General features: G+C 39.6%; 2 protein-coding genes and 1 pseudogene across 2 annotated transcripts in view; 2 read left to right on the top strand and 1 right to left on the bottom strand.

The window, feature by feature from the left end:
* The window catches only part of LOC146457535 (uncharacterized), a 55457-nt gene that overhangs the window by 19969 nt on the left and 9523 nt on the right, over positions 1-25965 (top strand). The window contains exons 2-7 of the mRNA XM_085091867.1: positions 17157-17235; positions 17491-17656; positions 18054-18226; positions 21175-21408; positions 21710-21811; positions 24259-24374. Coding sequence (XP_084947993.1) covers positions 17175-17235; positions 17491-17656; positions 18054-18226; positions 21175-21408; positions 21710-21811; positions 24259-24374 — 852 coding nt within the window. The 5' untranslated portion in view covers positions 17157-17174. The remainder of the gene's footprint in view (positions 1-17156; positions 17236-17490; positions 17657-18053; positions 18227-21174; positions 21409-21709; positions 21812-24258; positions 24375-25965) is intronic.
* On the bottom strand, positions 247-6106 carry LOC146457537 (adhesion G protein-coupled receptor E5-like). Its single transcript, XM_085091868.1, has 8 exons — positions 5871-6106; positions 5129-5243; positions 4093-4243; positions 3297-3423; positions 2384-2441; positions 1441-1529; positions 1170-1290; positions 247-303 (listed from the first exon to the last, which is right to left on the bottom strand). Exons 1-8 carry the CDS (start codon positions 6104-6106, stop codon positions 247-249), a joined length of 954 nt encoding a protein of 317 aa, XP_084947994.1.
* LOC146457536 (uncharacterized) lies at positions 22863-23567 on the top strand (annotated as a pseudogene).

Raw genomic sequence — 25965 nt, 5'->3', positions numbered from 1 at the left:
AATTGCTTGTACCATGATCAACGTTGGCAGATTGATTTGGAACGTGGATAACGTCTGCTAAATTAATTAACCCTAACAGGTTCTCTGTTGAAGAAGGAAGACCCTCAAACCCATATCGTGCCGATCAGCACGTTCTCGAAGGGAGTCCCCTAACCCCGGACAATTTTCTTACCCCTACTCCTAAACCAATCGAATGCCATATGCTTTTTATATTGTAGCAAATAAATGTAAAACTATTGATAACAATTATTCTTCAAATACCTCCTCGTCTAAAAAGCAATGGAAAATAGCGAAAACTATTCCCTGTAAACGAGAGAAAGAAAAAGAGACTTGTTAATGCATTGTTGTTGTCGCCGTTACTTTAGCTCGCCCGAGTAGAGTAGATTTATTTTTAGAACTGGTCTCAAGGGACCTTTGGAACGCCCATTGTTCAAATACTTAAAGAAGGAAGAGCAGTGAAATCAAAATTGTCATACGTCATCTGACCTTATTTTGGGGAAAAGCAGTTATACTCGTGAAAGGGCTGACTCAAGGAACAGGCTCTTAGTCATGGGTTCCTATCATTTGCAAATCCGCAGCCCCCTAGGCTACAGTGGTAAAACAGCGGTTGGGTGGTTCGAACCCGTTGGTTTTTTGGCCCGTTTCGTTTCCAACAGAGAGACAATTGTGTCCTTTACGAGATAAGGTGTTGATGACGTCATGTAATTAAGTTTTGGACGTCATATTTGATCCGTCATCTTAGTCGAATTCCCGATTAACAAAATGTCACCTCAATGTTAGGCAAAATTAAATGGGCACTGTCACGGAGATTTGGCTGTACTTTGGTGCAAACTGCGCAAATATTTGACCAAGAACCTAAAAAAATGTAAAGGTTCTGAAAGCATAGCTCTCAAAAAAGAACACCAAACATTCTTCCAAAAAAGTCGAGACTAGATCATGATAGAATGAATATCATCATTGTGTTGCTATGGTAAGACTGATGTCCATCATGTCCTTCAAACCTGCGCTTTTGAACAGCTCAACCAACTTAAAATAAATTGTGACCAAACTATTTCTGAATGCGAAGTATCAGACGTTTCAATTGAGGATGGTGTGCCCTTGAAAAATCGGGGAAAGTCACCTTAGAAATAAAAACCTAACGAGGTAAGGATAATGAAAACATATCACACCTGTGTGGAGTTGAGCAAAATATACAAATATGCCAGAGCTGTGTGAAATTCGATGAAAAATCCAACCAAGTACGTGACACCCAACAAGGGAAGCAAGGTCATAATGCTTCGGATGCCTCGTCTGTAAGGAAAGGAACATTATCTTATTGTGTTATCATTTCCCCTCTCCCCGACTGGGATATATGAGCTGGTAAAGAACGCGCATAAAATCAATGTGAAAAAAAAAGTGAACTAAGAGCGAGATTGTCTCATGCAGAAAATTAACAAGCACCTTGCACGTTTAATGTTCTCTTGACTATACTTCTCCCTCAGCTTTCCAAAGATGACCCACAAAAGAATGGCGAACAGTACAGCGTTGACCTGAGAGACACAAAAAAAAAATCAAGGAATTAAAAGATCGAAATTAAAGGTAACAAATATGATGTAAAATTTCTATAACAATCAAGGGCATTCCATTTAAATGTTGCACAGTTGTTTATATCTAGCATATCAAGAAACTAAAATGAGAAGAGGGAGTCGAATTTTTTGGTTCACGCTTCAGGGCTATTGTAGATTTAGAAAACGTAGCCTTGAGTGAGAGGAACACCCATTAGCTCCAGGATATTATTTCCCGCAATTACATCTTGTAATGACACAAAAGCGTTACTGTAAAATGGATTAAAGTTGTCGAAGAAAGAAACTGGTGAAAATAATGTAGTAATTTGGGCAACTGCATGCTCCCACTAAGATAACTGAAAACAGATTCTGGCGGCGGTTCTTTGCTAATATATATTATTATATTTGTTATTTTCATCTTCACTTTCATCTCTATACAATAAAGTATGTATGTGTGTGTGTATGTATTGTCATTTTCATTATTCCTTTTCTTATTAGTAGCGGTTTCATGAGAATATTACACGTCTCTTCCAAAACGATGAAATAAAAATAGCCGTTACCGAGCTCATTTAGGAGAAAGCGACATTAATTTTTCGACCGATTCGCAGTAAGGAAACGCATGCAGTCCAATGGAATCACCTTAAATGTCCATCCCCGATCTCTCCTGTCCTAATATTATTGACTCTCATAGGTAGCCAATCAGATTGACCAAAGAATAAATCCACCATCGTGAAGGAAATCGGGTCACACATTGAAATAGCAAAGAACATTCAGTACATAAATTATGTATCAAAGCTATGTCAAATCCGAAATCTCAGTAACCAAACGTGAACTCATACCAGAAGGAAAAACAGGACAGGTCCTTTGTAGATCCATAAGCTACCATTGAACCAGCATCTGTACTCTGAAAACAAAAAGATTGCCAAGGGTATCAAAGGAGGGGCATTTAATATGGATGATAAGGGATGGAAGAATGGAGTGATGCAATAGCATGTTGCCTTTTTATAAATTTACGGATTGGATTAAATGTGTTTACTAGGAAAAACCCATTAAGTAGTGATATAGCTGGTAACAGGAATGCGGCTTATAAGAGATTTCACAAATGCAAATGTCATATCGTCCTGAACATCTTAAAATGTCTATTTTTTTTACATTTCTTGTCACTCCTGAGTAAACGATAATGGGTAAATTGCCGATGGATTTATGAGTTACGAACAATGATTAAATTAAAAATACTTTTCAGAAGTAGATTAAACATATGATGCTCTTCACGTTTCGAATAATCCTCCATTATATCGGAAAATAAATCAATTTCAAGTTTTCATTATTCTCAAGTCCATTTTTAAAAAATGAGGAAGTTAATTTCAAACGTTAGAGGGCTAAACAAGTTTAATCTTGATCAGGAGTGCTTATTTTATTCATAAAACTAAAATCCACTGGCATTGTGCCAATTTAAGGATTATGATTTCTTTTCATAAAGTGAAATGGTACGTGATCAGATGAATAAAACGTTAAGGTAATAAAGAGCTTCAAGAATATGCGGTCAGAAAGAAAAATCATGCTGCTGCCACCATTCGGCAGAAGATATTGCATTGGCTATCACCGTTATGTTCAGGGTGCGTCTTAAACTGAGCGTTTGATTACTGTAGTTAATATAGTCGGAAAATGGGCGAAATGACGGCTGATACATACATTGACTGGCATCAATCGAAATGGTACTACAAGGGTATCAAATATGCAGAGACAAAGCACCTGGTTCTTTCCAGCTCGGAAGTTAGTTTTACTGATCCACAAATGACTTCCTCCATCAAAGGAGCTCCCATATCGTAGGAAGAAGGCCTTATGGCAGCTACGAGTCCCACAATGACTGCTGGCGTTCCTGAGTTAAAAACAAAGTCAACATCCAGTAAAAGCTGTATTAAGCGACGAGGATTTATCAAAGGAAGCAAGACCTTATGGCCGCCACTACGCTGCCAATGACCGCTGGTATTCCTGAGTTAAAACAAATGTATATGTAATACATATATATGCAAGGCCCATTTCCTTTGTCGACGCAAGTACGCTTATTTCTCCATTAAAACGGGATTCACATTAACACAAGCACTCAAATCAAATTGTTTTATCGTGTGCTTGCCCTACAATGGGGAAACGTAACACAGCAGTGTTTTGGGATACTTTTTCAGGCATGTTACAAAAAACAAGAGGGAGTTGACAAGAACCAACACCATCCGAGAACATCATCCGAGACTTATATGCCTTGCTAATTTGGAAGCTGTTAAGGGCTTAATTTTCAAACTTCACTACCGTGAAAATTGCCCCATGGTCACGTTCATCAAATTACCCCAGCCAAGACAGGAGGAAAAGAAATGTATGCTAGGTTTCCCTCAGCCCCTTTTAGTTGCAGAGACACACAAACGTTCGATCAAAAGCCATATTTATGAATGCGCTGTGTTTGTTTTGGTGCTTCTGCTTACACACGCTTGCGCTGGTGATTTTGTCGCCAGTAAAAACCACGCTCTATACACTTTCATCTGGTACTTACACTTACCCCATCCTATAACCGTGTAAGCCAAATATTGTTTCTTTACTGAGAATACTTTCACAATCTTGATGTAAAGGTTGATTCCCTCCACTAACATCCACGAAAACAATGCTGTGCGCAGATAGTGCTGAGTAACTGCCACAATGGAACACAGAGCCTGAAAAAGACGAGATGCGACATTGCTTGATAATTCTCGTTCTTATTTGTAATTCACCAAGTTTAAACAGAGGAGATAGTATTTAGAGAGAGGATTGAGTTACGTGTATTCTATTTTTATTTTTCCGTTGTTTGATAAGAGATAAACAACTCTTGAAAGAGTGCATTAAACACCTCAGTTTGCGTCTGAAAAAGTCTGACGCTGTGTTCTTTGAGTTAGATATCTGGACTGTATACGCTGTGCCTGGTATGATGCAATTTTTATAAGCAAATTAATCAGTTGATCAGAGAACTTTGCTTTACTTAAGTTTACTTTGGTGACTTGAAGTGACCAGAATTGGACGTACTTCCCCGAATGTGGGTTAGTTAGTGGGTCTCCACGGATCTGTCTTATCCTCAACGGCCGCAAGTGCCCCGAAAAGTGTGGCTGTTAACTCCTGTTAATACAGCATGAAGCAACAAGGAGTATCAACACCCTTAGAGTATGAGAACCCCAACGCACAGACTGAAAGTGTTTGTTGCCGCAGCTCTTGCGACATTACTTTAGGAATATTCGATGCCGTTCGGTACAGTGGCCTTACTGGGTCCATTCTATACTTGGTTTCATTTGTACCTTCCCCACCTCCTTGTCCAGGATTGGAGTTTATTTATACATTTATACATTAAGATACAGCTTCTTGTCTTGCAACGACATCACACCACCTAGAGACCAGCCTCTCCGGCAAGGTTTGAGCAAAAGACCGATCGAACATCGTTGAAGTTCCATCGTTAACCACATACCTCCTTGCAACGTCGTCACCATGATTGAACTAGGTGATTTATTTTGCTAATACAACAAAGTTTGTTAATTAAGATATGACACACAGATCCATAATTTGCTACTTACGGGGAGTTCCACTCCACTCTTCCACAATGTTTTAACCAAAACATGCACCAGATTTCCGAGGCCTAGCGTTAAAAGTAGATTTACGTGAACAAAAATCTTTTCCGACTTCTTAATCCTGCAAAGAACAATTGTTCCCTAAGTCAGTCAAACTTGTTTCTGTTTACACAAACTATGTCTTAGAATGATACGTTTAAAAAAGGGATTAGACGGTCTTAGATGCTCAAATTAATTAACTCAGTTACAAGTTCAAACAAAACAAGGCTAATTTTACCATTGAAAGGGACAAATTCCTTTCATGGCTACCTCTTAAAAAAAAAATTCCCTACATCACTGGACCTTCTAATCAAAGATTTACGAATACAACAAACAATAACATCAAGCAGAACCCCTGCTTGGAGATAGTGATGCTAAAGCACTGGGCATCCTGACCATTAACAAAAAAGGTCACCACACCCCAACACCAAACAACGACAGCAACCCGGAGGTACCTATAGCAGGAATCACAGCCAACATCCGAGCCGCAGGGATTCAGCTTCACACCGTGATCGACCAGAATGACACAGTGACCCCAGAAGAGCATCAACGAACTAACAACCTAGTAGAGAAGCACAGTGGTGTATTTTCGGGAATCGGTCTACTGAAAAACGAAGAAATCCATTTCCACAGTGATCCCTCTGTACTACCAGTGGCGGCCCCATATCGTCCCATTCCACTTGCTTATCGGGAGAAGTTAAGTACTCACCTCCAAGAGCTCCGGAATGCAGACAAAATTGAAGATGTCAAACCGCAAGAACACTCCCCATGGGTTTCAAATGTAGTCATCACTGAAAAAAGCAAACTGGCGAAATCAGAGTGAACATAGACATGCGACAGGCCAACCATGCTCTGCACCGGACCAAGCGACACGTAGAAACCATCAAGGAAATTCGTCACAAACTTACAGGCGCAACCAGGTTTTCTGAAATGGACATGAGCCATGGATATACCACCAAATAAGCCTAGCAGAAGAGTCACGAGGATATCAACCTTCCAGACCCATGAAGGTCTGCACAGATTCAAGGTCCTCTTCTTCGGAGCGTCACCAGCCAGAGACCTATTTCATGACAGAGTTAAGGCCGCACTGGACGGGCTTCCCGGATGCACATCAATACATGACAACATCCTAGTGTGGGGAAGTACCCCCGAGGAACATGAAGAAAACTTAGACAAATGCCTAACACGCCTGCAGGAGAAAGGCCTCACACTACGCCGTGAGAAATGCACCTTCGGGGCTACCTCCGTGTCATGGTTCGGTACCGTGTTCAGCGAGTCATGTCAGCTGACCCAAGAAAAATCAAGACCATCAAGGAAGCAGGTCGACCCCAGAGCAACGACGATGTTAAAATCTTTCTTCAAGCGTGTCAGTTCAACGCAAGGTTTATGTTCGACACAGCCAGTGCCTATGCAGAGCTTACTCAGCCACTACGAAACCTAACAAGAAGAATGCAAGATTTGTATGGTCCCCAGAGTGTGAACAGGCTTACCAAGAAATCACCAATACCATGACAAGTGACACAGCGCTCAGACCTTTTAATCCTGAGCTAAAATCCATCCATGTAGCAGACGCAGGGCCAGACGGAATAGCATCAAGCGTGTTCCAGGAACAAGATAACGGATGCTGGGTTCCAATCGATCATGCCAGGCGATCCCTCACCCCCTGTGAAAGGAACTACTCCCAAACGGAGAAAGAATCACTCGCTCAGTCGTTGGGAATGACCATACACCGATACTACCTTCTGGGCGTGCCATTTGATTCATATACAGACCAGCAACCCCTGATTCCCATCTACAGTGGCAACAAGACAGGAAATGCCAGAGTGGAGAGGCACTGACTGAAAGTGCAAGGATTCCAGTACACAATAAAATACCTTCCAGGCAAAAACAACCCCTGGGACCACCAGTCCCGACACCCTTTACCGCTCACAAGCTACTCCAAAGAGCAACTAGCAGATATGGTCATATATGATGGCGATGAACTCTGCATCAGCAGGATAGTAACGGATGAACTGCCTGATGCAGTAACTCTGGCAATGGTGCAGCATGCCACAAAGCAGGACCAGCAGTTACAAAAACTCATCAGTTGCATACAAAAAGGCCACCTAACCAATGATCCAGACCTAACAGAGTACCGCCAGTTATTCCATGAGCTCACCTACTACCAAGACGTAATACTACGAGGAGACCGACTAGTCATCCCAAATGCAGAGACGCCAGGCACAGGGACCCTTCGACAACACGTGGTTGACGTCGCACATGAAGGGCACCAAGGGGCAGTCAAATGCAAGCAGCTCCTTAGAGCCAAAGTTTGGTTCCCTCAACTTGACAAAATGGTGGACACCAAAATCAAGAACTGCCTTGCCTGTCAAGCCACTACGTATGTTTCCACACGTGACCCCCTAAAGCCAACTAAGCTCCCAGATCGCCCGTGGCAACGTATTGACACGGATTTTTGGGGGCCACTGCCAAATGGGGAATACATGCTAGTAATGATTGATGAATATGCCTGATACCCAGAAGTCGAGTTCACCACTAGCACCAGTGCCCGAGCTGTCATACCACACATCGACCGGGTCTTTTTAACGCACGGGTTTCCTGACTCCGTCAAAACTGATGGAGGACCGCCATTCAACGGCACGGACAGCCACGAATACCAAATGTACATGAAATGGGCTGGCGTGAAAACTATCTTTGTCAGTCCAGAGGACCCCGAATCCAATGGACTGGCTGAGAACTTCACGAAACCACTCAGCAAAGTGTGGCATACTGCTCACATTGAGGGCAAGAATGCTAAACAAGAGATATACAAATTCCTTTGACACTACCGGGCGACACGGCATACCACCACCGGCAAAGTCCCCGCCGAGCTACTGTTTAACTGCAAATTTACAGTGCGCCTACCAGAGCTACAAGTCCCCGTACACGACCCCCAAATGCGCCAACGTAACGCACAAGCTAAAGCAAAGCAAAAGGCCTACAAGGATTCCAAAGCGAATGTTAAGCACCACAACATACAAGTCAATGACAAGGTCCTGCTGCTCCAGCGCCAGTCCAAGACCAAGATATGACCCAGTACCATACAAAGTGACCAAGGTACAGGGTACCCAGATCACAGCTACACGTGGTGACCAAATACGACAAAGGGATGCTAAGAAATTCAAGAAAGTTTACACACCTCCACCTACCAACTACAGGAGGGGAAGATGGGCGATTGTAGCACACCGTGACACAATGATCACCTTTGATAATGATCAGCCTGCCAACAACCTCACTGGGACTGACACCACTACTGATCAACAACCCAATCCCACTCCTGAGCCAACTCAGCAAACTCGGACGACACCGGCTCCTCGGTTACAGGCTCAACAACCATCTGACCTCAACAGGCACCCCAATGCACACTCGGATCCACACACTGACAGTGCACTCCCTCGAGAGCAAAGAAGTCGTTAACCCCCAAAGCGATACGACCCTCAGACAGGCACCCGGACACGAGAAACTCTATGAGCATGGATAGCGACATGCTTAAATCTAACTCAGCCCATGTGTTATTTGCCAAAGCAGGAGGAGGAGGATGTAACATTATGCCGTAAAAAAAAAAACTTTCCACTTGTCGCGTTTCGCTGTTTGTTTCATATAGAAAGAATGGGAGTGGAAGTTTGTCAGAACTGGACACTTAGGGTTCATCGTGACATTAGGCTTGTTAAGGATCAAACATTGCAACTCGTTTGTGTTTATATTGTTTGTGTAGAGAAAGAGAAGGATGTAATATCTAGAACGGAAGACATCGGAATCCACATCCGGGCACCTACACAAGAGGAAGATGCATGCCGGGAAGGATAGACCACGAGGGAAAGATGGCCGACTGATATAAGACGGATAGATGTTAAAGTTTGAGATTATTGTACTGTTATATTAAAGTTACAGTTCATTACACCGAGCAATACTTCACAAATGACTTAGCCGTCGAAAAAGATGCAGTCTTGATAAAATGCGCCGAAAGTTGATCAAAGATTTGTATTCGACCAGTTTGCGTGGTGTACATCGGACGTTTAATACAAACAGCCGGCTCAAACTTATGCGGGGGGCGACCAGGGAATCGTGCTAAAATGGCCTTTGGACCTGACTTTTACAGCATATTATAAGGTGAGAACATTTCGAAATGTTTTTCTATGTGCTTATTTTAACCTAATATGGGTCAAGACATGTACACGGACTAAAAAATTGTCTGACCCACAACTTCAAAGTTTACCGCAGGGGGTCAAATATTTGCATTTTTTCACGGACTTTGAAAAGCTCTCACGTCGCTCTTAATCAGTTGCCCAAAGAAATTTTTTACAGGAATCTATAGACCATCCTTCTAACATTCAACCATTGATTTTAATTTTATTCACGAAGTACTTTTACTGCAGCGAATTGTATGTCTTCAAAATTAAATTATTTCATATACACAGAAAGACGCAATATTTCCCAAAGTCGTTCCATCAGAAGTGGTAGAATGATTTGTTGAGAATTGCTCCTAAGAACACGTCGATTCCACGCCTACAACTCCCTGCCGCCCTCACTCTTGCCAAGTTGCTGAATCATACTGATTAAGGCACTTGATCCCAACACGTTTGCTGAGACCCACGCATGGGTGGATAGCAAGGGCAAATGGTCACAGTACGTCGGGAACAGAGTGGCAAAGATACAGGATCTTGGAACCTTTGTTTGGCATTACGTCCCGACAGCAGTGAATCCTAGTGACTTAGGAACCAGGGGAGTTGCTCCCGCGAGAATTGATCAGTTTTGGCTGAAGGGTCCTAAATGGCTGGTCAGCGTCGAAAATTGGCCGGAGAAGGTAGAAGTCAAGGAGACAGCAGAAGCTCAAACTGAAGCATTACCGAGAGAGGATGCTGCCCTTCTCCAAAAACAGGGAAATCAGAAATCACAAGAAACTTGGGCCAAGGAACTGATCTAGAAGCACAAGTACTGGAAGCTTCTAAGGATCACAGCATTCATTAGAAGATTTATTGGCAACTGCCGGAAGGTGGCTCAAACACGTGGCTTCCTTACCACTTTTGAGATTGAACAAGCTGAGCAGTAATGGATCAAGTTAACACAGGCAGGATGTGAGCAAAGAACCGATGTTCCCATCAAGAAGGACTCAGTGGGGATCTGGCGTTGGTATGGGCGAGTCCCGGACTACCACCCGATGTTCCTACCAAGAAAGCGCAGATTGGCGGAGTTGGTCGTGGAACATTGCCACCAGATGAATCTGCATGGGGGAGTTCAGTCAGCGAGAGAGGTTTTGTATTCCACAACTGTGACGTATTACTAGAAGGTTAAGGTTGAGCTGCAATCACTGCAAGACGTTCAGAGCAAGGGCATTATCTGCTCCACCGATGGCCGCTCTACCGTCATTTCGAGCAGAGTTTACTGATCCATTACCCTCAACTGGAGTGGATTTCATTGGTCCATTGTACCACAAGACACAAGGGACTAACCCTGGGAAGGAAACAACTCTCGATGTAGAATGCTTTGCAAACAACAGACCGTTGTGTGACGTAGGTGAAGAGTTTGAGCAGCAGACAGTTACGCCTAGCATCCGTATCAGAGGAAAACCTGCGACTTTTCTTGAGGAAGATTTTGGCATTCTAGATGACACAAGCGACATCACGAGAAGATTGCGTTACTTGAAGAGTCGCCAACTGCAGCTGGGCAAATGATGGGTTAAAGAGTACCTTCATGCACTGGAGGAGAGATCTAAGACGCCGGTAACCTAAAACATGATGGTTCCCTCAGAAGGCTCCATGGTCCTAATTAAAGACTCCATTAAGAACAGTGGAAAGTGGAAACTTGGAAGAGGTGAAAGTCACACCAAGGAAGGGATGGCATTCTGCGAGGATTCAAGATATTGACAGGAAACGGGTACATTGTGGAACGCCCTGTTCAACTGGTTGCGGCTGCACAGCACAGTTTTGAATCCAGATGCGCCAGAGTTTCAACCGCAGCAGCAACCTAGACTGGCAGCAAAGAGTGCGGCAAGAACCCGAATGATCGGAATTGCAATGAACTAGCATGGACAACAACATGCAGTTTAAGCCGACAAATTCACATTGTTTTGGGCAGTTTTAAATAATAAAGTGTTAGGGATGAGGTTTTAGCAGTTTTTTTTAAATTAAGAGACCAGCCAGCTTCAATGCAACATGTGTATTCCACTTTCCTCGATCGCATTATAAGAAATATTGAGATTAAGACGGAAAAAATTAATGTTTTGTCTTCTTTGTGCTAGCAGACTCGCAACACCTACAACTTAATCCCGCTCTGGAGTCATTTCTTTTTTCTCTTCTAATAAAGTGCGTGAATGCTGTACTTTGAAATGTTAACCATCCCATTAGCTACACCACAGGGAAGGTCAACGTTCTCGCTTATGGAAACGCTTTCATATTTTCGGGTGGTCAGTTTACGAGCATTTTGTGTACTTCCTTATCAACTGAATTATATCTAGCGGCGAGATGTAAAACTGTTCAGCTGGTGAGGACAATTTTTGGTGTAACACGCGAAGAGCGTTACATTACATACATGTTACACGAGACCTAAAAATGCCGACCGGCGCTTTTCGCATGTTCATTTTGTCACATTAGTTCGTTACTTTGAAGGTGTTAGAGGAGAATGTTAAGGGCTTTTTTTTATCTTTTGAGTATCAAGTATAATTTCAAAAGAAAATGTGTTTTGAAGAGCCCCGTTTTAAGTCTTGTCCTTCATCTGTTGAGATCTTGGCCAGCAAATTGGAAAGCAAAAACAAATTTCCTTCTTTCTGCAGAAGATAAGTGGATGATACCTTAGCCAGTGTACCCGATATTCCCTCTGCTGAAGCCTCTTTAACAACGCTACCAACTATAAGCTACCCTTTGTTGAAATGGAAATTGAAATGATAGGAAATCAACCAACGACATGCGTCGACAGAAAAACAACCAACAAAGGTCTCTTACTGCACTGTCAAAGTCATGTTGACAATAAGTATAAATACTCACTCTTAAAAACAATGTTAAGTCGCGCACACCGCCTTTCATCTTCTCCAGATCTTTTTACTGATGAATGTAACAACCTAAAGTCAATGTTCCTGAAATTGAAGTATCCTCCGCGACTTATTGAATCGACCATCAGCAGTTTCATCCGTTCACAAGATCAAGCCGAACCACAACCCGAAATTCTACTAGATCAGCCCATTAGAATTGTCTTGCCATTCAAAGATGAGAGATCGGCCGACGCTGTACGAAAAGATCTCAGCGAACTTAGCAAGAAAATTGAAAGTGATTTGCGCCTAGTGTTTACTAGGAGAAAAAGTATTGATGATATCAAAGTGGTGAAGGCCAAACCTCCCCTGATTAACCAACATTGCGTTGTTTATAAATTTTCATGTGATCTGTTTGATACAGATTATGTCGGATATACATCCCGACATCTCTTTCAACGCATCGCTGAACATAAACATTCTGCTATTGGTAAACACCTGAAACAAGAACACAATCTGCAAGCAACTAATCTACTGCTTGATCTACAAGATGCTGTTTATCAGGAACATCAAACCAAAACTTAACACTCAGTCGGATTCACTTCGCGCCAAACTTTTTACATAACAATTGAATACTTAAACTCCCTTGTTTATTCCCTAAATATTCTCACACTTTAGTTACCATATATATATATATATATATATATATATATATATATAATTAATTTTACCATGTATTTCGAACTTGATAATGATGACATGGAGTCATCGAAACGTCGTTCACTCTTTATATCGCTTATTTCTGTTCTAAAATAATGGTTTTCACAGGTAAATCCATGTAGCACAGGAACTTTTTATGTTTCCTCGATCACAAATTCAATCTATGTATTTATACACCAAAAGCCTTTTTTCTCTTTGTTTTTTTCACTATGTGAATGACTTTGTCATGACTTTTCCCAAACGAAAGCCATTTAACAAATATGCAAATTGCAGACCATATTACCTCCTTGTGAACTGACTGAAATAATAAACAGGCCTGTTAAAAATAATCCGCCATGAGATGTTTTTGAAGTTAGCAGGATTTAAAATAGCTCTGGAATATTGTGTGTTGGTAAACGTTTGCTGGTACATGACTTCCCAAATCCCTTAGACAAGAAATGTAGAGTTTACACCGTTTATTTGTGTTCAGGTTTTGTCTAAGGAGACAAAACAAATAATACTTTAACGAAAACTTACTCATTGTGATAAGAAATTGAATGAAAAGCAGTCCTGTTTGGATTATATTCCACGCAATTCTTACTCCTTGAAGCAAGTCGTTTCATAACGTTCTTACAAATCCATTTACCCATGTAAATTGGGATGGTAGTAAGAACACTTAACATACGGATGGTAAAAATAACGACCAATAAAATACAGATAGGACATGTCTGCGTCATAGGAAAATTGCCTTGAAGGAGGCTGTTGTAAAAGGTGCAAGGAAATTTGTATAAGTATACAAACAGCCCACAACTTTATCCCGTTTGAGAGCCATTTATTGCTCATCCCCAAATAAAGTACGTTGACATTTTATTTATTTTTGAATTCAAGTCAAGTGGTTAACAAAACGAAAGGGAAAGGTGGAAGCTCTAGCTTAAGCTCAGGCTATTGTATTTGTTGGGAGATCAGTTCACAAACACTTTCGTATCTTCTTTTCGCTTCACTACATCCCAACGTATTTATCTTAGGAAACGTCGTCGAGGGTTCTTTCTTTGCTGCTCACGAAACTAGACAATGCGTGCAAAGAATATCACCGGAAGTCATCCCTTTACAGCGATAGCTTTTCGTATTACAGAATCTATTATGTGGAAAAAAAAAATGATGACAGCTGAAGCGAGTAGATTTAGCTGCTTTTGTAGGTTACAAATGTGTATCCTCTGTTTCTTTAGCGAAAAAAAAGAGTCCAGCGAAATCAGGTGTATGTTTAATAAATCATCCAACTGGGATATTTTCAGTGGGCCATTTCAACATTTGATAAAACAGTTTCATTTGAACGTCTAAGCCAGTATGTAGCAAACCCTAGCACTAAATTACTGTGTTTATAGACAACTCATATGGAGATGCTGTCGATGGATTATTACATGCAGATTAGCATGGACAACAACATGCAGTTTAAGCCGACAAATTGACATTGTTTTGGGCAGTTTTAAATAATAAAGCGTTTGGGATCAAGTTTAAGGAGTATTTTTAAATTAAGATACCAGCCAGCTTCAATGCAACATGTGTATTCCACTTTCCTCGATCGCATTATAAGAAATATTGAGATTAAGACGGTAAAAATTAATGTTTTGTCTTCTTTGTGTTAGCAGACTCGCAACACCTACAACTTAATCACGCTCTGGAGTCATTTCTTTTTCCTCTTCTAATAAAGTGCGTGAATGCTATATTTATTTTTGAAATGTTAACCATCCCATTAGCTACACCACAGGGAAGGTCAACGTTCTCGCTTATGGAAACGCTTTCATATTTTCGGGTGGTCAGTTTACGAGCATTTGGTGTACTTTGTAATCAACTGAATTATATCTAGCGGTGAGATGTAAAACTGTTAAGCTGCTGAGGACACTTTTTGGTGTAACACGTGAAGAGCCTTAAATCACATAGATGTTACACGAGACCTAAAAATGCAGACCGGCGCTTTTCGTATATTCATTCTGTCACATTACTTCGTTGCTTTGAAGGTGTAAGAGGAGAATTTTAAGGGGTTTTATCTTTTGTGTATCAAGTATATTTTCAAAAGAAAATGTTTTTTGAAGAGCCCCGTTTAAATGTTGAAATCAGATCTTGGCCAGAGGTTTTATTTTGTTTTTAACATTTTATAGGGTCTGCTCACGAAACTAGACAATGCGGGTTAAAAATATAACCAAAGCCGACAATGAAAAAAAATGTAGCTGTAGCGAGTAGATTTAGCTGCCTTTAAGATTACAAATGCGTAGCTTCCATTTCTTGAGCGGTAAAAGAAAACAACGAAACAGGTGCGTGTTTAATAAATTGTCCAACTGGGATATTTTTCGTTGGGCCATTTCAACTTTTAATGACATCCTTTAATTTTACGTCAGAACTTGCCAGAGGTTTTATTTTTTTATTATCATTTTATAGGGTCTGCGTACGAAACTAAACAAAGCGTACTAAAAATATAACCAAAGCTGAGACCACCCTTTTAGAACAAAAATTTTCAGGGTTATTATGTGCAAGAAACTGATGTAGCTGTTTTTATGATCACAAATGCGTAGCTTCCGTTTCTTGAGCAGGTAAAGAGTACAGCGGCAAACAGGTGTATGTTTAACAAAGCCTCCAACAGTTTTCCGTTTGCCATGCATTTCATGAAATGCGATTAATTTGATCCTCCTAGTCAGTATCTTAAAAGCCCTCCAAAATTTCTGTTTTTATGGATAATCCATGTATAGACGCTGTTGTTAAAATTATTGCATGCAGGTTTTATGTTTAGAAGACGATTGTATATTACCCGTTCAAATCACTTGGAAAATATCGGCAGAACAGACACAGATCTATAATTACTAAAGATACGTTTATCACCAGTCTTAAAGATCAGGATTACGCGCTATTTTAAGCTGGTCAGGTACAACACCTGAGGTAATAAAAAGATGGATAACAAATTTCTGTAAATTAATATTGTATCATAATAAGGTGGGGAATGAATAAATTTAAAAAAAGGCATTTTTTGGCGCAGCTTTAAATTTTAGTAGCACCGTTATAAGGACGTTTCTTTTATTCAGAGACCTGAGCCAGCTCCAATGCAACAAGGTAACAGATATTTTGGCTTATGCTAGATTCTTATCGATGGTGGGCATTCTTTGGAATAACATTAATCGTATGCAGGATAAAGTTATCGAAATTTTCTGTAGAAACGTTATTCTTATCTAGGGCGGGTGCTGTATTTATGGAGAGGATTTTACCTGTTACATGAAATGCTTCAGAACAGTATAACTTCATAATGGAAGAGAGTTCAATTTCTCGAAACAGTTACATACACTTAACGGGGCACCCAGTGGTATGTTTTGATGAAAGGGCAAGCAACTGTAGTAATCTTGAAGGATTGTTATGGGTAAAAATGTCCACGGCTGATAGATCTGCCAAGACACTCAAAGCTTTCAAAAGCCGTATCCGGACAAAAGATCTCACCAATTTAATGGACACTGGCTGCAATGTAATGTTTGTTTTTTTTTCTCTTAAACTACAAGTTTTAGATTTTATCGTATATTTTAGACTGGATTTTAGAATTTATTTTTGTAACTGACATTTACGCACACTTATACAGTATTACTACAATATTATTATTGTTAGTAGTTAGTTTTAAGTTGCGTCCCCTACTTAGTATGGGTGTTTGTCCCAGGCTTCAAGGCCTGACACTTTAATAAAGGTCATCTAACACTTTCGTGACACAGAAAAACTAATCCCATTTGTTTTCATCGGGGCAAAAAAGTCGGTAAAAGTGCGAAAAGATGACATTTTCAGAGAGGCCACAATTTGAACAATAAGATTCCGTTCCTTAAATTTTTCGCCAATTTATTTTCAGTCTTGGTATCCGTACAGATCAAATTGTGTTACACAAACTTGCCTTTGAAAAGGCCATAAAATGGTTTAGAAATGCAGGGAAAAACAATGTAACTATTTTCATTGATTTTCTCGTTGCGTGTCCCTGACTTTAGACTCACATAAGATGAATCGTACCTTTTGAGTCACAACGAATTTTGGGTACATCGTGCCAAACGAATAATGTTTCGGTCATGGCCGTAATGATACATATTTTGTTGCACACTTGAGGTGGCAGATAAATGAAAATCCTTAATGACTGTACTCGCACTAACCTGCAGGTATTTTCCTCTACGATCTTTATGAAGTATTGAATATAAAAATATGAACCGGTGTCCTCGTCTCTATGATTGAGCAGTAATGGTGTGCTTATCCTCTCCCTAACCTGTTTTCATTTTTCTCTGATAGATCGAATGCCTACAAATCATGTGGAAAACAAGCTTTTTGTTGGTGGTGATTGGTATTCTCATGTTGAAAACTCGAACAGGTAAAATTGCCAGTGTCATAAAACAATAGAATTTGTCTGTAAAACTCATCGAATATATTATCTGGAGATGTTGTTATTTATGCTTTTAAAAGGAACGTTATGAATATATTTTGTGGAGAAGGCGGTGATATTGAAATTGCTGGAACTCCTGTTAAAGTAGTTTTTAATTCATGTTTATTCAGTCTATAATACTGAATGCATTCATATGTGGAAAGACCTGAAGTGGATTCAGAATAATTTCCTTTGTTTTTACAGACTGTTGCTTGGTAATCAACAATACGGTAACAACAGTGACAAGTCCTGGCTACCCAAGCAACTACGCAAGGAACAAGGACTGTAACTCTTCAGTTCCTATTCCACAGGGCATGGCGATAGGAATTTATTTTCAAGATTTTGGTTTGGAGAATGATTCGTTATGCAAGTAAGTAATCAAAGCCGATCTAACGATATAAGCAGTGGAAAAGGGGTTTGAAGGGAAGGTAAGTTAACGAGGATATTAGGTTTCAGCTTTGCAAAATTATATAAGTTTGGCTCAATTTCGTTCAAGTATGATCGATCGCTCTTGTACTTCTATAAATCATTCAGCGTTTGTTAGTGTTTTGGTTCATCAAATTTCGTCCGTCTTGTTCTTAATTTCTTCCAAATGCATTTCACTAGTTCATAGTGGTAATATGTATTTTGTTTGTTTCTAGGACTAAATTGAAAAATGACATTTTGAGAGCGCGTTAGGACTGATTGATTTTGGCCCCATTAGAAGAAACATTGAAGAGAGTAATGACCAGAGCGTACTTTTACTAACCAAGATTTTCTGGTTGAAGGTGTGACTATCTGAAGATTACAAATGAGAAAGGCCAGCTGTTTGGTACCTACTGTGGCGAGAGGAGCGGAGAGTCGATTATTGTAACTGGATACCACGCATTGATAACATTCCACTCAGACGACCATTTGCAGAAAAGAGGATTTCTGTTAAATATAACTGTTGTTCCACCTGGTAAGTACTGTTAACTAACTAGCCTGGTTTTTTACAGCAGAGCTGAGATTAAAATTTTTCTTTATGGCTGCTGTTTTAGTAATACAGTAAAGTTTCCCTGCACTTGAAGCATGCGTGACTCAATTTCGCGTGCAAAAGCATCGACCACTTGGCCGCATCGGAACTTGCTTGAATGCGAGACTCGTGACGGAATATTTACAACAAACCCTCTTGATTTCAATATCTTTCTTGACCAATTTGGGATTTTTTGAACGGGCCGCTGGGCCGCTGCTCTTTGTACAAACGACTATGACTGGTCGTCAAGAGTCACCTCCATGCTAGAAAAATTAGAACTTTGAACCCTCGAAGAAAAGAGAAAAAGATCTCACTTGATCTTTATGTATAAAATTATTAATGGTTTAGTTGAAATTAAGATGAACGATTTTTAAATTTTAGCGATGAGACCCGTGCTAGGAACAGTCATAGGCTTAAGCTTCTTGAACCTCACTGTAAAAAAGACCTGTTCAAATTTTCTTTTCCCCCAAGAACTGCTACAGACTGGAATCAGCTCCGCCCTGATATGCCTGATATTGAGTCTCTTGTCGAATTTAAACAGTACCTTAGTTTAATAAGGCTTAATAATTATTAGAAGGTGTCAATTTGTATAGTTAATTTTTTTATACTGTATTCTACTTATTGCATGTAATTTTTACTTTTACATTTAGTAAGTGGTTGGTCTGTTGCCTAAGCGGTTTTTACCGACCTAATTGAGATGATGATTAGAGATGATTTGCCAGACTAATGTTTAGAATAGATAGATGGACCTTTTTTGTTATGTTTAAAAAACGAGCAGGAGTGTTTTATCGGGTTTTCGACATGATAAAACACGTAGTCCATGGACCAAGTAACTTTTAATTTCTTACCACTCGGGGGGGGGGGGGGGGGACGAAGGCCATCATATATCAAATTAAAGCTTATCATGCGTAGATTTCAAAAATACATGATGGGAATGTTGTAAGAGTAGCTTAAAGGAGTCACGTGACCTTGAATTTTGCATAATTAGCATAAATCGATAATATACTAAAATGGGGCTTTTAGCAAGTAATTCTATGAACTAAATTCGATTTTGAGACGGCAATACGACTTTATATTGACGGCTAGTTGGGAGAAAATATATTCCGTTTTTTATATTTAGTTTTTTATCTGGATACTGACATTTTGTTGGAGAGAGTAAACAGATAAAGTACAAATCGTGCGCTGATTGAAAGAGAAATTCTTACTTCAGTTAAACTGTAGCCATGGTAATATCCGTGCGCGAAATTTTTGCTCGGGGCGGGTTATAACATAATAACATAGTTTATTAACTTATATAGCGCCCTTTAACATTAGAATGATCAAAGGCGCTTTACAATCCAAGAAAAACTAATATTTACAATAGATATTACAATAAAAATGCCATTTGCCTTAGATCATTACAATAACAGTACTAAAATAAATAATAATAACAAATAAATAATGAATAAATGGATGAATGAATAAAAAGTAAATAAATAAAATACAAAACTCCTATAACATGGTAATGGTTATTTGAAGTTTTGGATTTAATTTTTACATCAAAACAAAGAAAATGCAAAAATTTACAGTCCATAAAGCACCTACCATTGATGACATAGACGAGCTAGTAGGTTTGAACATTTTACCAGCAAATTTTATTGAAAATTTGTTACCGCCGAGATATAAACAACAACATGAAAACAGTGATGAATAAACCTCACAACCAGAAGCAAGAATAAAAAGAGCAACCATACTAGTACCCAAAAACGAAAACAGAGCATTGTTATCCTAGCTTAGATGCCTTGGAGATTTAGAAATTTGAAAGAGACCAAGCGGCGAAGAATACTGTAAAAATTACCGAGTCTGCCGTTCGAGCGCTACGACAAGAAGATCAAATTGACAGACCTGAGCCATGAAAGAGAACGCAGCAGAGCTCTTGGAGCAATTTTTTCTAGAGATAAGAGACATCAGAAAAGAAACAGATCCTTTTGCTTTGAAAATGCCCTTTTTTCTTGAAATTTAAGCTCATTGTTATTTACCGTGGCCGTTTTCACACTCAAGAAAGTCTTTTTAGTAAATTTCTCTTCATCGAATTTTCGCTTACCTTCAAGAAAAAAGTTGTATCCGCTGTATCATGGTACATTTTCACCACAAAAAAATATTATAAGTGGTCTTTGAACAGTGTCAGAAGCTTTGTAAACTCAAATGAAAAGAAATAAACAACACCATCCAACGTCGCATGTTAATTCACAGAAGTAAAATTTTGATCTATGCGCGCCGAACCCATTTAGTGCCGTGCTGTCATGCTTACATGACAGTCTTTGAGCCAATCAGAAACCGTCACTTTGAGACGACAATATCGCAAAATAACGTTGTCCCAGCGCAAGGGGAAGATCCCCCAGAATCGCGATAATGTAGATTCTAAAATAAAGCAGGCATAGAAAAGATATAATATCTGTAAAGTATTTTGTCACTTTTAAGGATAAATAGTCACGTCACTTCCGGTCGCGGTAAAACCCCTCAATTTGTCTATTTTTGCTTTTTTTCCTTTTTTTTTCTTTTATGTGATTCAAAAATACAATTCAGAGCATTTTTACCATAAAAAGCACTAAAAGATATAACAATTAGCGTTACTGTGAATGTATGTTAAAATAAGAATTAAACTGGGCACACTGTGTTCTCAGAATGATGTGTTCAACATGGGTGGAAAACGTTACACTCACACTTAAGAGACTCAAAGTCAACGTCCTCTTCATCCAGGTCTACGTGGTAATTGCATACTTCATAATATAGATATACAAATCTTTAAAATAAGGCTAGGACAGTAAGAAGATTAAAAAAACGCTAATAAGCTCTACATCAGCTGAAACATTATTCTATAATTAATTCAATAACTAAAGCCATTTGTCTAACAGTTCCACCCAGGGCAATATTGCCAGCTCCTAATATCCAGGCCTCATCAGGCTACACACTGCTGTGTTCATCTTTTGGAACTCCCCCCATATACACGGCTTTGATATGGAACTCTACAGTACTGGTAAATACAACAGACACTGCACTCATCCGAGTGTACGAAGGAGGAAACTACGGTTGTGTGGCCAACAGCAAACATGGAGCTAATGCGACGGAGACATCAATTGTTGTAATTGGTGAGAATATTTTCTTATGGATCTTAACGATCAAGACTTTGTTGGCACTGCCTCGACAACTTTGCAAACCAAGGCAGTCCTGGCAACCCTGGCAAAAGTTTACACATTGTGCGCTGAACATACTGTCCTTTCACTTAATAATTTAATCTGTTATTTGATTTACTACAGCTTAATGATCAGAAATTTGACCTTTGTGAGTAAGGACAATGCCGGAGAGAGATATTCTCTCAACCTTATGGCCTAGCCATGCTTGTGGCAAAATCTTTGTCAAAGTTAATATGAGCTGCTTTCTTTTCATCAGATTACTGTCGAGCGATGACAAGATATGGAATTCGCTGGAGAAAAACAGAAGTCAATAAGCAAATTTCGAAGCGCTGCTCTTTGATGGACTCCTCGTTGCAAGGTATTCAATTTAGTATCCAGGCGATTTTAATGACGAGTCACAATATGCCAGCGCAGGCCAAGCTTAATGCATTCATTTTCCTTCAGGGCTCACCCTTGACAGAGTATACTTTCTTGGCTTTCAGTTTGGACTCTATCATGTCGTTTCCCAGTCAAGTTTTTCAACTCTAGGTAGCGCCAGCCTCGCTTATTGTGTTTGTTCTCAATAGAAAACGTTCTAATTGTATATTAACGCATAACAGGCGCACGATGGATATGAGATGCGAGACATAGATAATGAGATTGTAGACATCCAACAAGCGAGTAAAATAATTGTTTTTCGAAAAAACCCGAGAAATATTGCTGAATATTGCTGATTTCATTTCGTAAGAACAACTAGAAGACAATTTCATTGCTGCTGCTGCTGCTATTTTTCGGGCATGGTATAATAGCTGTTATAATATAAGCCGTGAAATTTCGGAGATTTGATTGGCTAATAATAGTGGTATTTTGGCGTAATGGTGGTATAACAGCAACAAATAGATGGTATAACAAGGTACCATGACAACAGTGAGCACAATTACTTTTTTGCTTTGTTTCATAAAATGGCGGGCCAGATTCCCGGAAATTTCCGGGCACGTAATACAACAGGTGGTAAACAAAAAATACTATCAAAACTACTAAGACGTGGATGAATGTTTGGAAGATATGGGCAGAAAGCAAGGGTCTTAACGACAACAATGTCTCTTGCGTTCTTTGCCGAAATTCGCAATTGTGATGGCTCTGACTATGAGCCGGACTGTCTAAGCGTTATGTTAGCTGCTCTCGACAGACACCTCAAACAAAACGACAGCAAAACTTCCATTTCGAAGGACCGAGAATGTGTTAAGTGCAGGCAAGTCCTAGAGAGAAAAGGCTACGGAAAACCACCGAAAGCGCTTACCATGCAAGATGAGGAGCAGCTATGGAAAAACCGATAACTGGGCGAACACAACCCAAAATCACTCCTTTATACCCTGTAGTATCTGATCACCCTTCATTTTCGTCTGCGAGGTTGTCAAGAGCACCATAAAATGTTTGTCGAACATTTCACCTTACACAAGGACGATGAAGGCACTGAGTACAAAACATTCGAAGAAAACCCAACAAAGACCCGGCAACGTGGTCTCAGAAAGGAATGAAGAGCCATCCAGCCAAAAATGTTTGCCACTGGAGGTCCCCGTTAACGAGTCTTGTTCTTCAAAGCATATCTTGCGCACAGAACTGAAGAAATGCGAAACAGTGGCCCGTTTTATCTCGCTATTATTGAAAAACCGAAATCTGAAGTGTGGTGCAAGAAACAGAGGATGGGTGTCAATAAGATCGACTCCTTCATAAAAAATATGGCCTCAGAAGCAGAATTGGATGTACAGGAAAGGAAGTTAACCAACCAAGGCTTCACATCAGCCGAAAAGTGCCATCAGCTGTGTAACAGGCCACACAAGTGAGCGCTCACTGGCAGACTACGAGGAAGGTGACGAAGCAGAACAGCGACAGATCTCATCCATAATCAGTTCTCCTGTCAGCCAACAGGTTCAGAATTCCAGTCCAGTTTTTTCCAGTTTGCCCATTCAGCAGTACCATCCAGCATGCCAAACAATGACAGTCCACCACTTCCATGGCTGCTATGCCAAGTGACAATCAATTACAGGGCTGGCGTTGGTGTTTTTCAGCAAAACAACAATTAAAAACATTGAAGAGGCTATCACTTCTCTAACTTAATTTATGGTTTCTCGCCACTTCAGCAACTGCAAAAAAATTTGAAAATGGCTTTCATTGAACTTTTTTCATGTCGTTTGCTCTATTTACAATGGTTTTTACAAAAATGTCAATCATTGCACATGCAGATGTTACAAAGATCTGCACGTGGTATTTCACAATAATACCGGCTTGTGATATTTCAGAATTGTCCAAAATACCACTTGTTGGACAATTTTGAAATATCACCGGCGATATTATTACCAAATACCACTACAGGTCATGTTATTATCTATAGATATACCATGGCCACTTAGCCAATCAAAACTATGGAATTACATTATCCAATGATTCAGCTTTTAATTTGCTACTTCTTTTTTCTTAGTATTGGAGCGAAACAATGCTTGTTTATTCTAAATAAGTACTTCTTTTCCTTGTTTATGCGTGCGTATATTTAATTTGTATTGCATTCACTGCCTCCTACTCCGGCGCATATAAACTGTCGTCTTAACTGCGAACTTTGTATTCTTCAGCATTTAGTTGTCGTAGCATTTCCTGTACATCCGTATTCCCACACTCAGTCAACATGAAGTCGCCAAAATCTTTGTGCTGAAATGAAGCGATCCCACAATCCCTCACGTAAATGGATTCGTGTCCAGATTCCTAATGTAAAGATTTACAAACACGACAGCAGTGCTTTCAGATTTTTTATCTGTTGGTTGTGTTTAACAGGAAAGTTTAGCCATGCGTGTCGAGATGGGCATGGCATCCGAACGCCATATTGGTCTCTTAACCATAGGAAATGTAGATGCGAGAAGAGATACATAATCGATTACTTTAAGTCAAGGGTAAGTTACAGATTTGTGTTTTCTTCCTCGTAGTGAAAGTATTCTGATATAATTAAAATTTCCAGCCAAATCATGGTGTCTCATGGTGAGACAAATGACGTACAACAGCAGAGAAACATATTTTTTTAAACCGACTTCAATGGCTAAAAATACAATGATAACGAACAAAATTGGTCTAAAAGTTAATTATATTTGTAACGTTGCAGTCTACAGTGCATGTAGTTTCAGGTGACCGAACACAGTTTTCCAGTATACAAGTGTTACTAAACATTATTTGAAAACTACGTACTTCTGAATACCCGAAATTGGCATGGTACAAGATTAACTAAGAAAGAATAAATTTTGATACCTCTTGTTGAGCAAGGTGCCGGTGCCATGGCAACGCAGCAAGCTATTAACCGTCGACAAATATTGGTTTTCCTCAATTTTTATAAAATGCAGTGGTTAGATTTTTTCCATTTTTTGTTCCCAGAAAAACTCACAAAATACTGACATAGTGACTGCTTTCATGTAGTTTTAACAGAGAGATCTCCTGTAAATGTTGGTTTTGCACTTTAATGTCTTTTGAAAATACCCTCTGTTAGGTTTTGGTTTTTGTTTGTAGGCGAGTTACGCTTTTACAGAACTACTGTTTTGTCAAAATTCATGAAATTCTAACGAGCGGTTCCTTAGAAAACAGTTCATTGCCATTAAAACAACCAGTCACAATTTTTTGGTCGAGTGCGCATGCGTGGTTTTTAATTAGGTTTTCTCAGCAAAGATGAAAAGCGTGCAAAAAGGCTTAGCTCTTCGTGAACTCACTTTCTTTGTCCGGTGATAAATGAAGAAGGATTCACAAACGAGAAACTGAGTTATTTTAAGAGAAAAACGCACCTTTGTGATCCATTTCGTATAAAATCGAGGGATCCATAGTATTTGCTTACCACAACCCTAGCACGCACTTAATAGAATCACTAAAAGAATCTGAAAAGCGCGCGCAGACTGTGTTCAGCCACCTTAAACCGACAAAGGATAATTGTATACTCCTCATTGCATAGTTAGCAAAAAGGAGATTAAAATTAAGTACACAGTAAAAAGCTTAGAGTTTGACAAGACAAATTAAGAGCCGATTTCTGAAATTATCAAAAATCGGGCGTCAGTCGTGAAATTTCGAATTCCTTCATATTTTGCCCATATAATCTCTATAGTGGAGTATTTTCAAAAAAAACGTTAACAGTTTCATCAGCGTGTTATTTTTTTCGAAATCGGGCAAAGTTTGAAATAAGGCAAATTAGCGTCCTTTCGGTCACGAAACTTACTGAAAATTACCCATTTTCATCTCGCTCGTAGAAAGAAACGCAATGTCCTCCATTAATGAAATGTTTACAAAATATAAACACATCCCTCTTCTTCATAATGCACTAGTTAAATTAAGATAAGCTTGAAAATTGGCAATCCTTTGGCCGTTAGAAGAAACCCCTTTTCGGCAGTTAAAAAATTTAGCAAATTTCATCCAATTTCAACACAAAAGAAACCCAATTGGTACGTCAAGTTTGAATTTAAAATGAAGACATTGTTAAAGCACAACCTCTGCAGTTTACTGTGTTAAAAT

This window comes from Pavona decussata, unplaced genomic scaffold, assembly GCF_977016875.1.
Source record: "Pavona decussata unplaced genomic scaffold, jaPavDecu1.1 SCAFFOLD_241, whole genome shotgun sequence".
NCBI lineage: Eukaryota > Metazoa > Cnidaria > Anthozoa > Scleractinia > Agariciidae > Pavona > Pavona decussata.
This window is presented reverse-complemented; position numbering and strand designations above follow the sequence as displayed.

Coding starts and splice junctions, on each gene's coding strand:
- LOC146457537 (XM_085091868.1), bottom strand. CDS start 6,106: ATGGCTCATGTCCATTTCAGAAAACCTGGTTGCGCCTGTAAGTTTGTG. Junction 4,244..5,128: donor AGAGTGGAGTGGAACTCCCC/GTAAGTAGCAAA, acceptor CGTCTTTTTCAG/GCTCTGTGTTCCATTGTGGC. Junction 3,424..4,092: donor TTACACGGTTATAGGATGGG/GTAAGTGTAAGT, acceptor TTTTTAACTCAG/GAACGCCAGCAGTCATTGTG.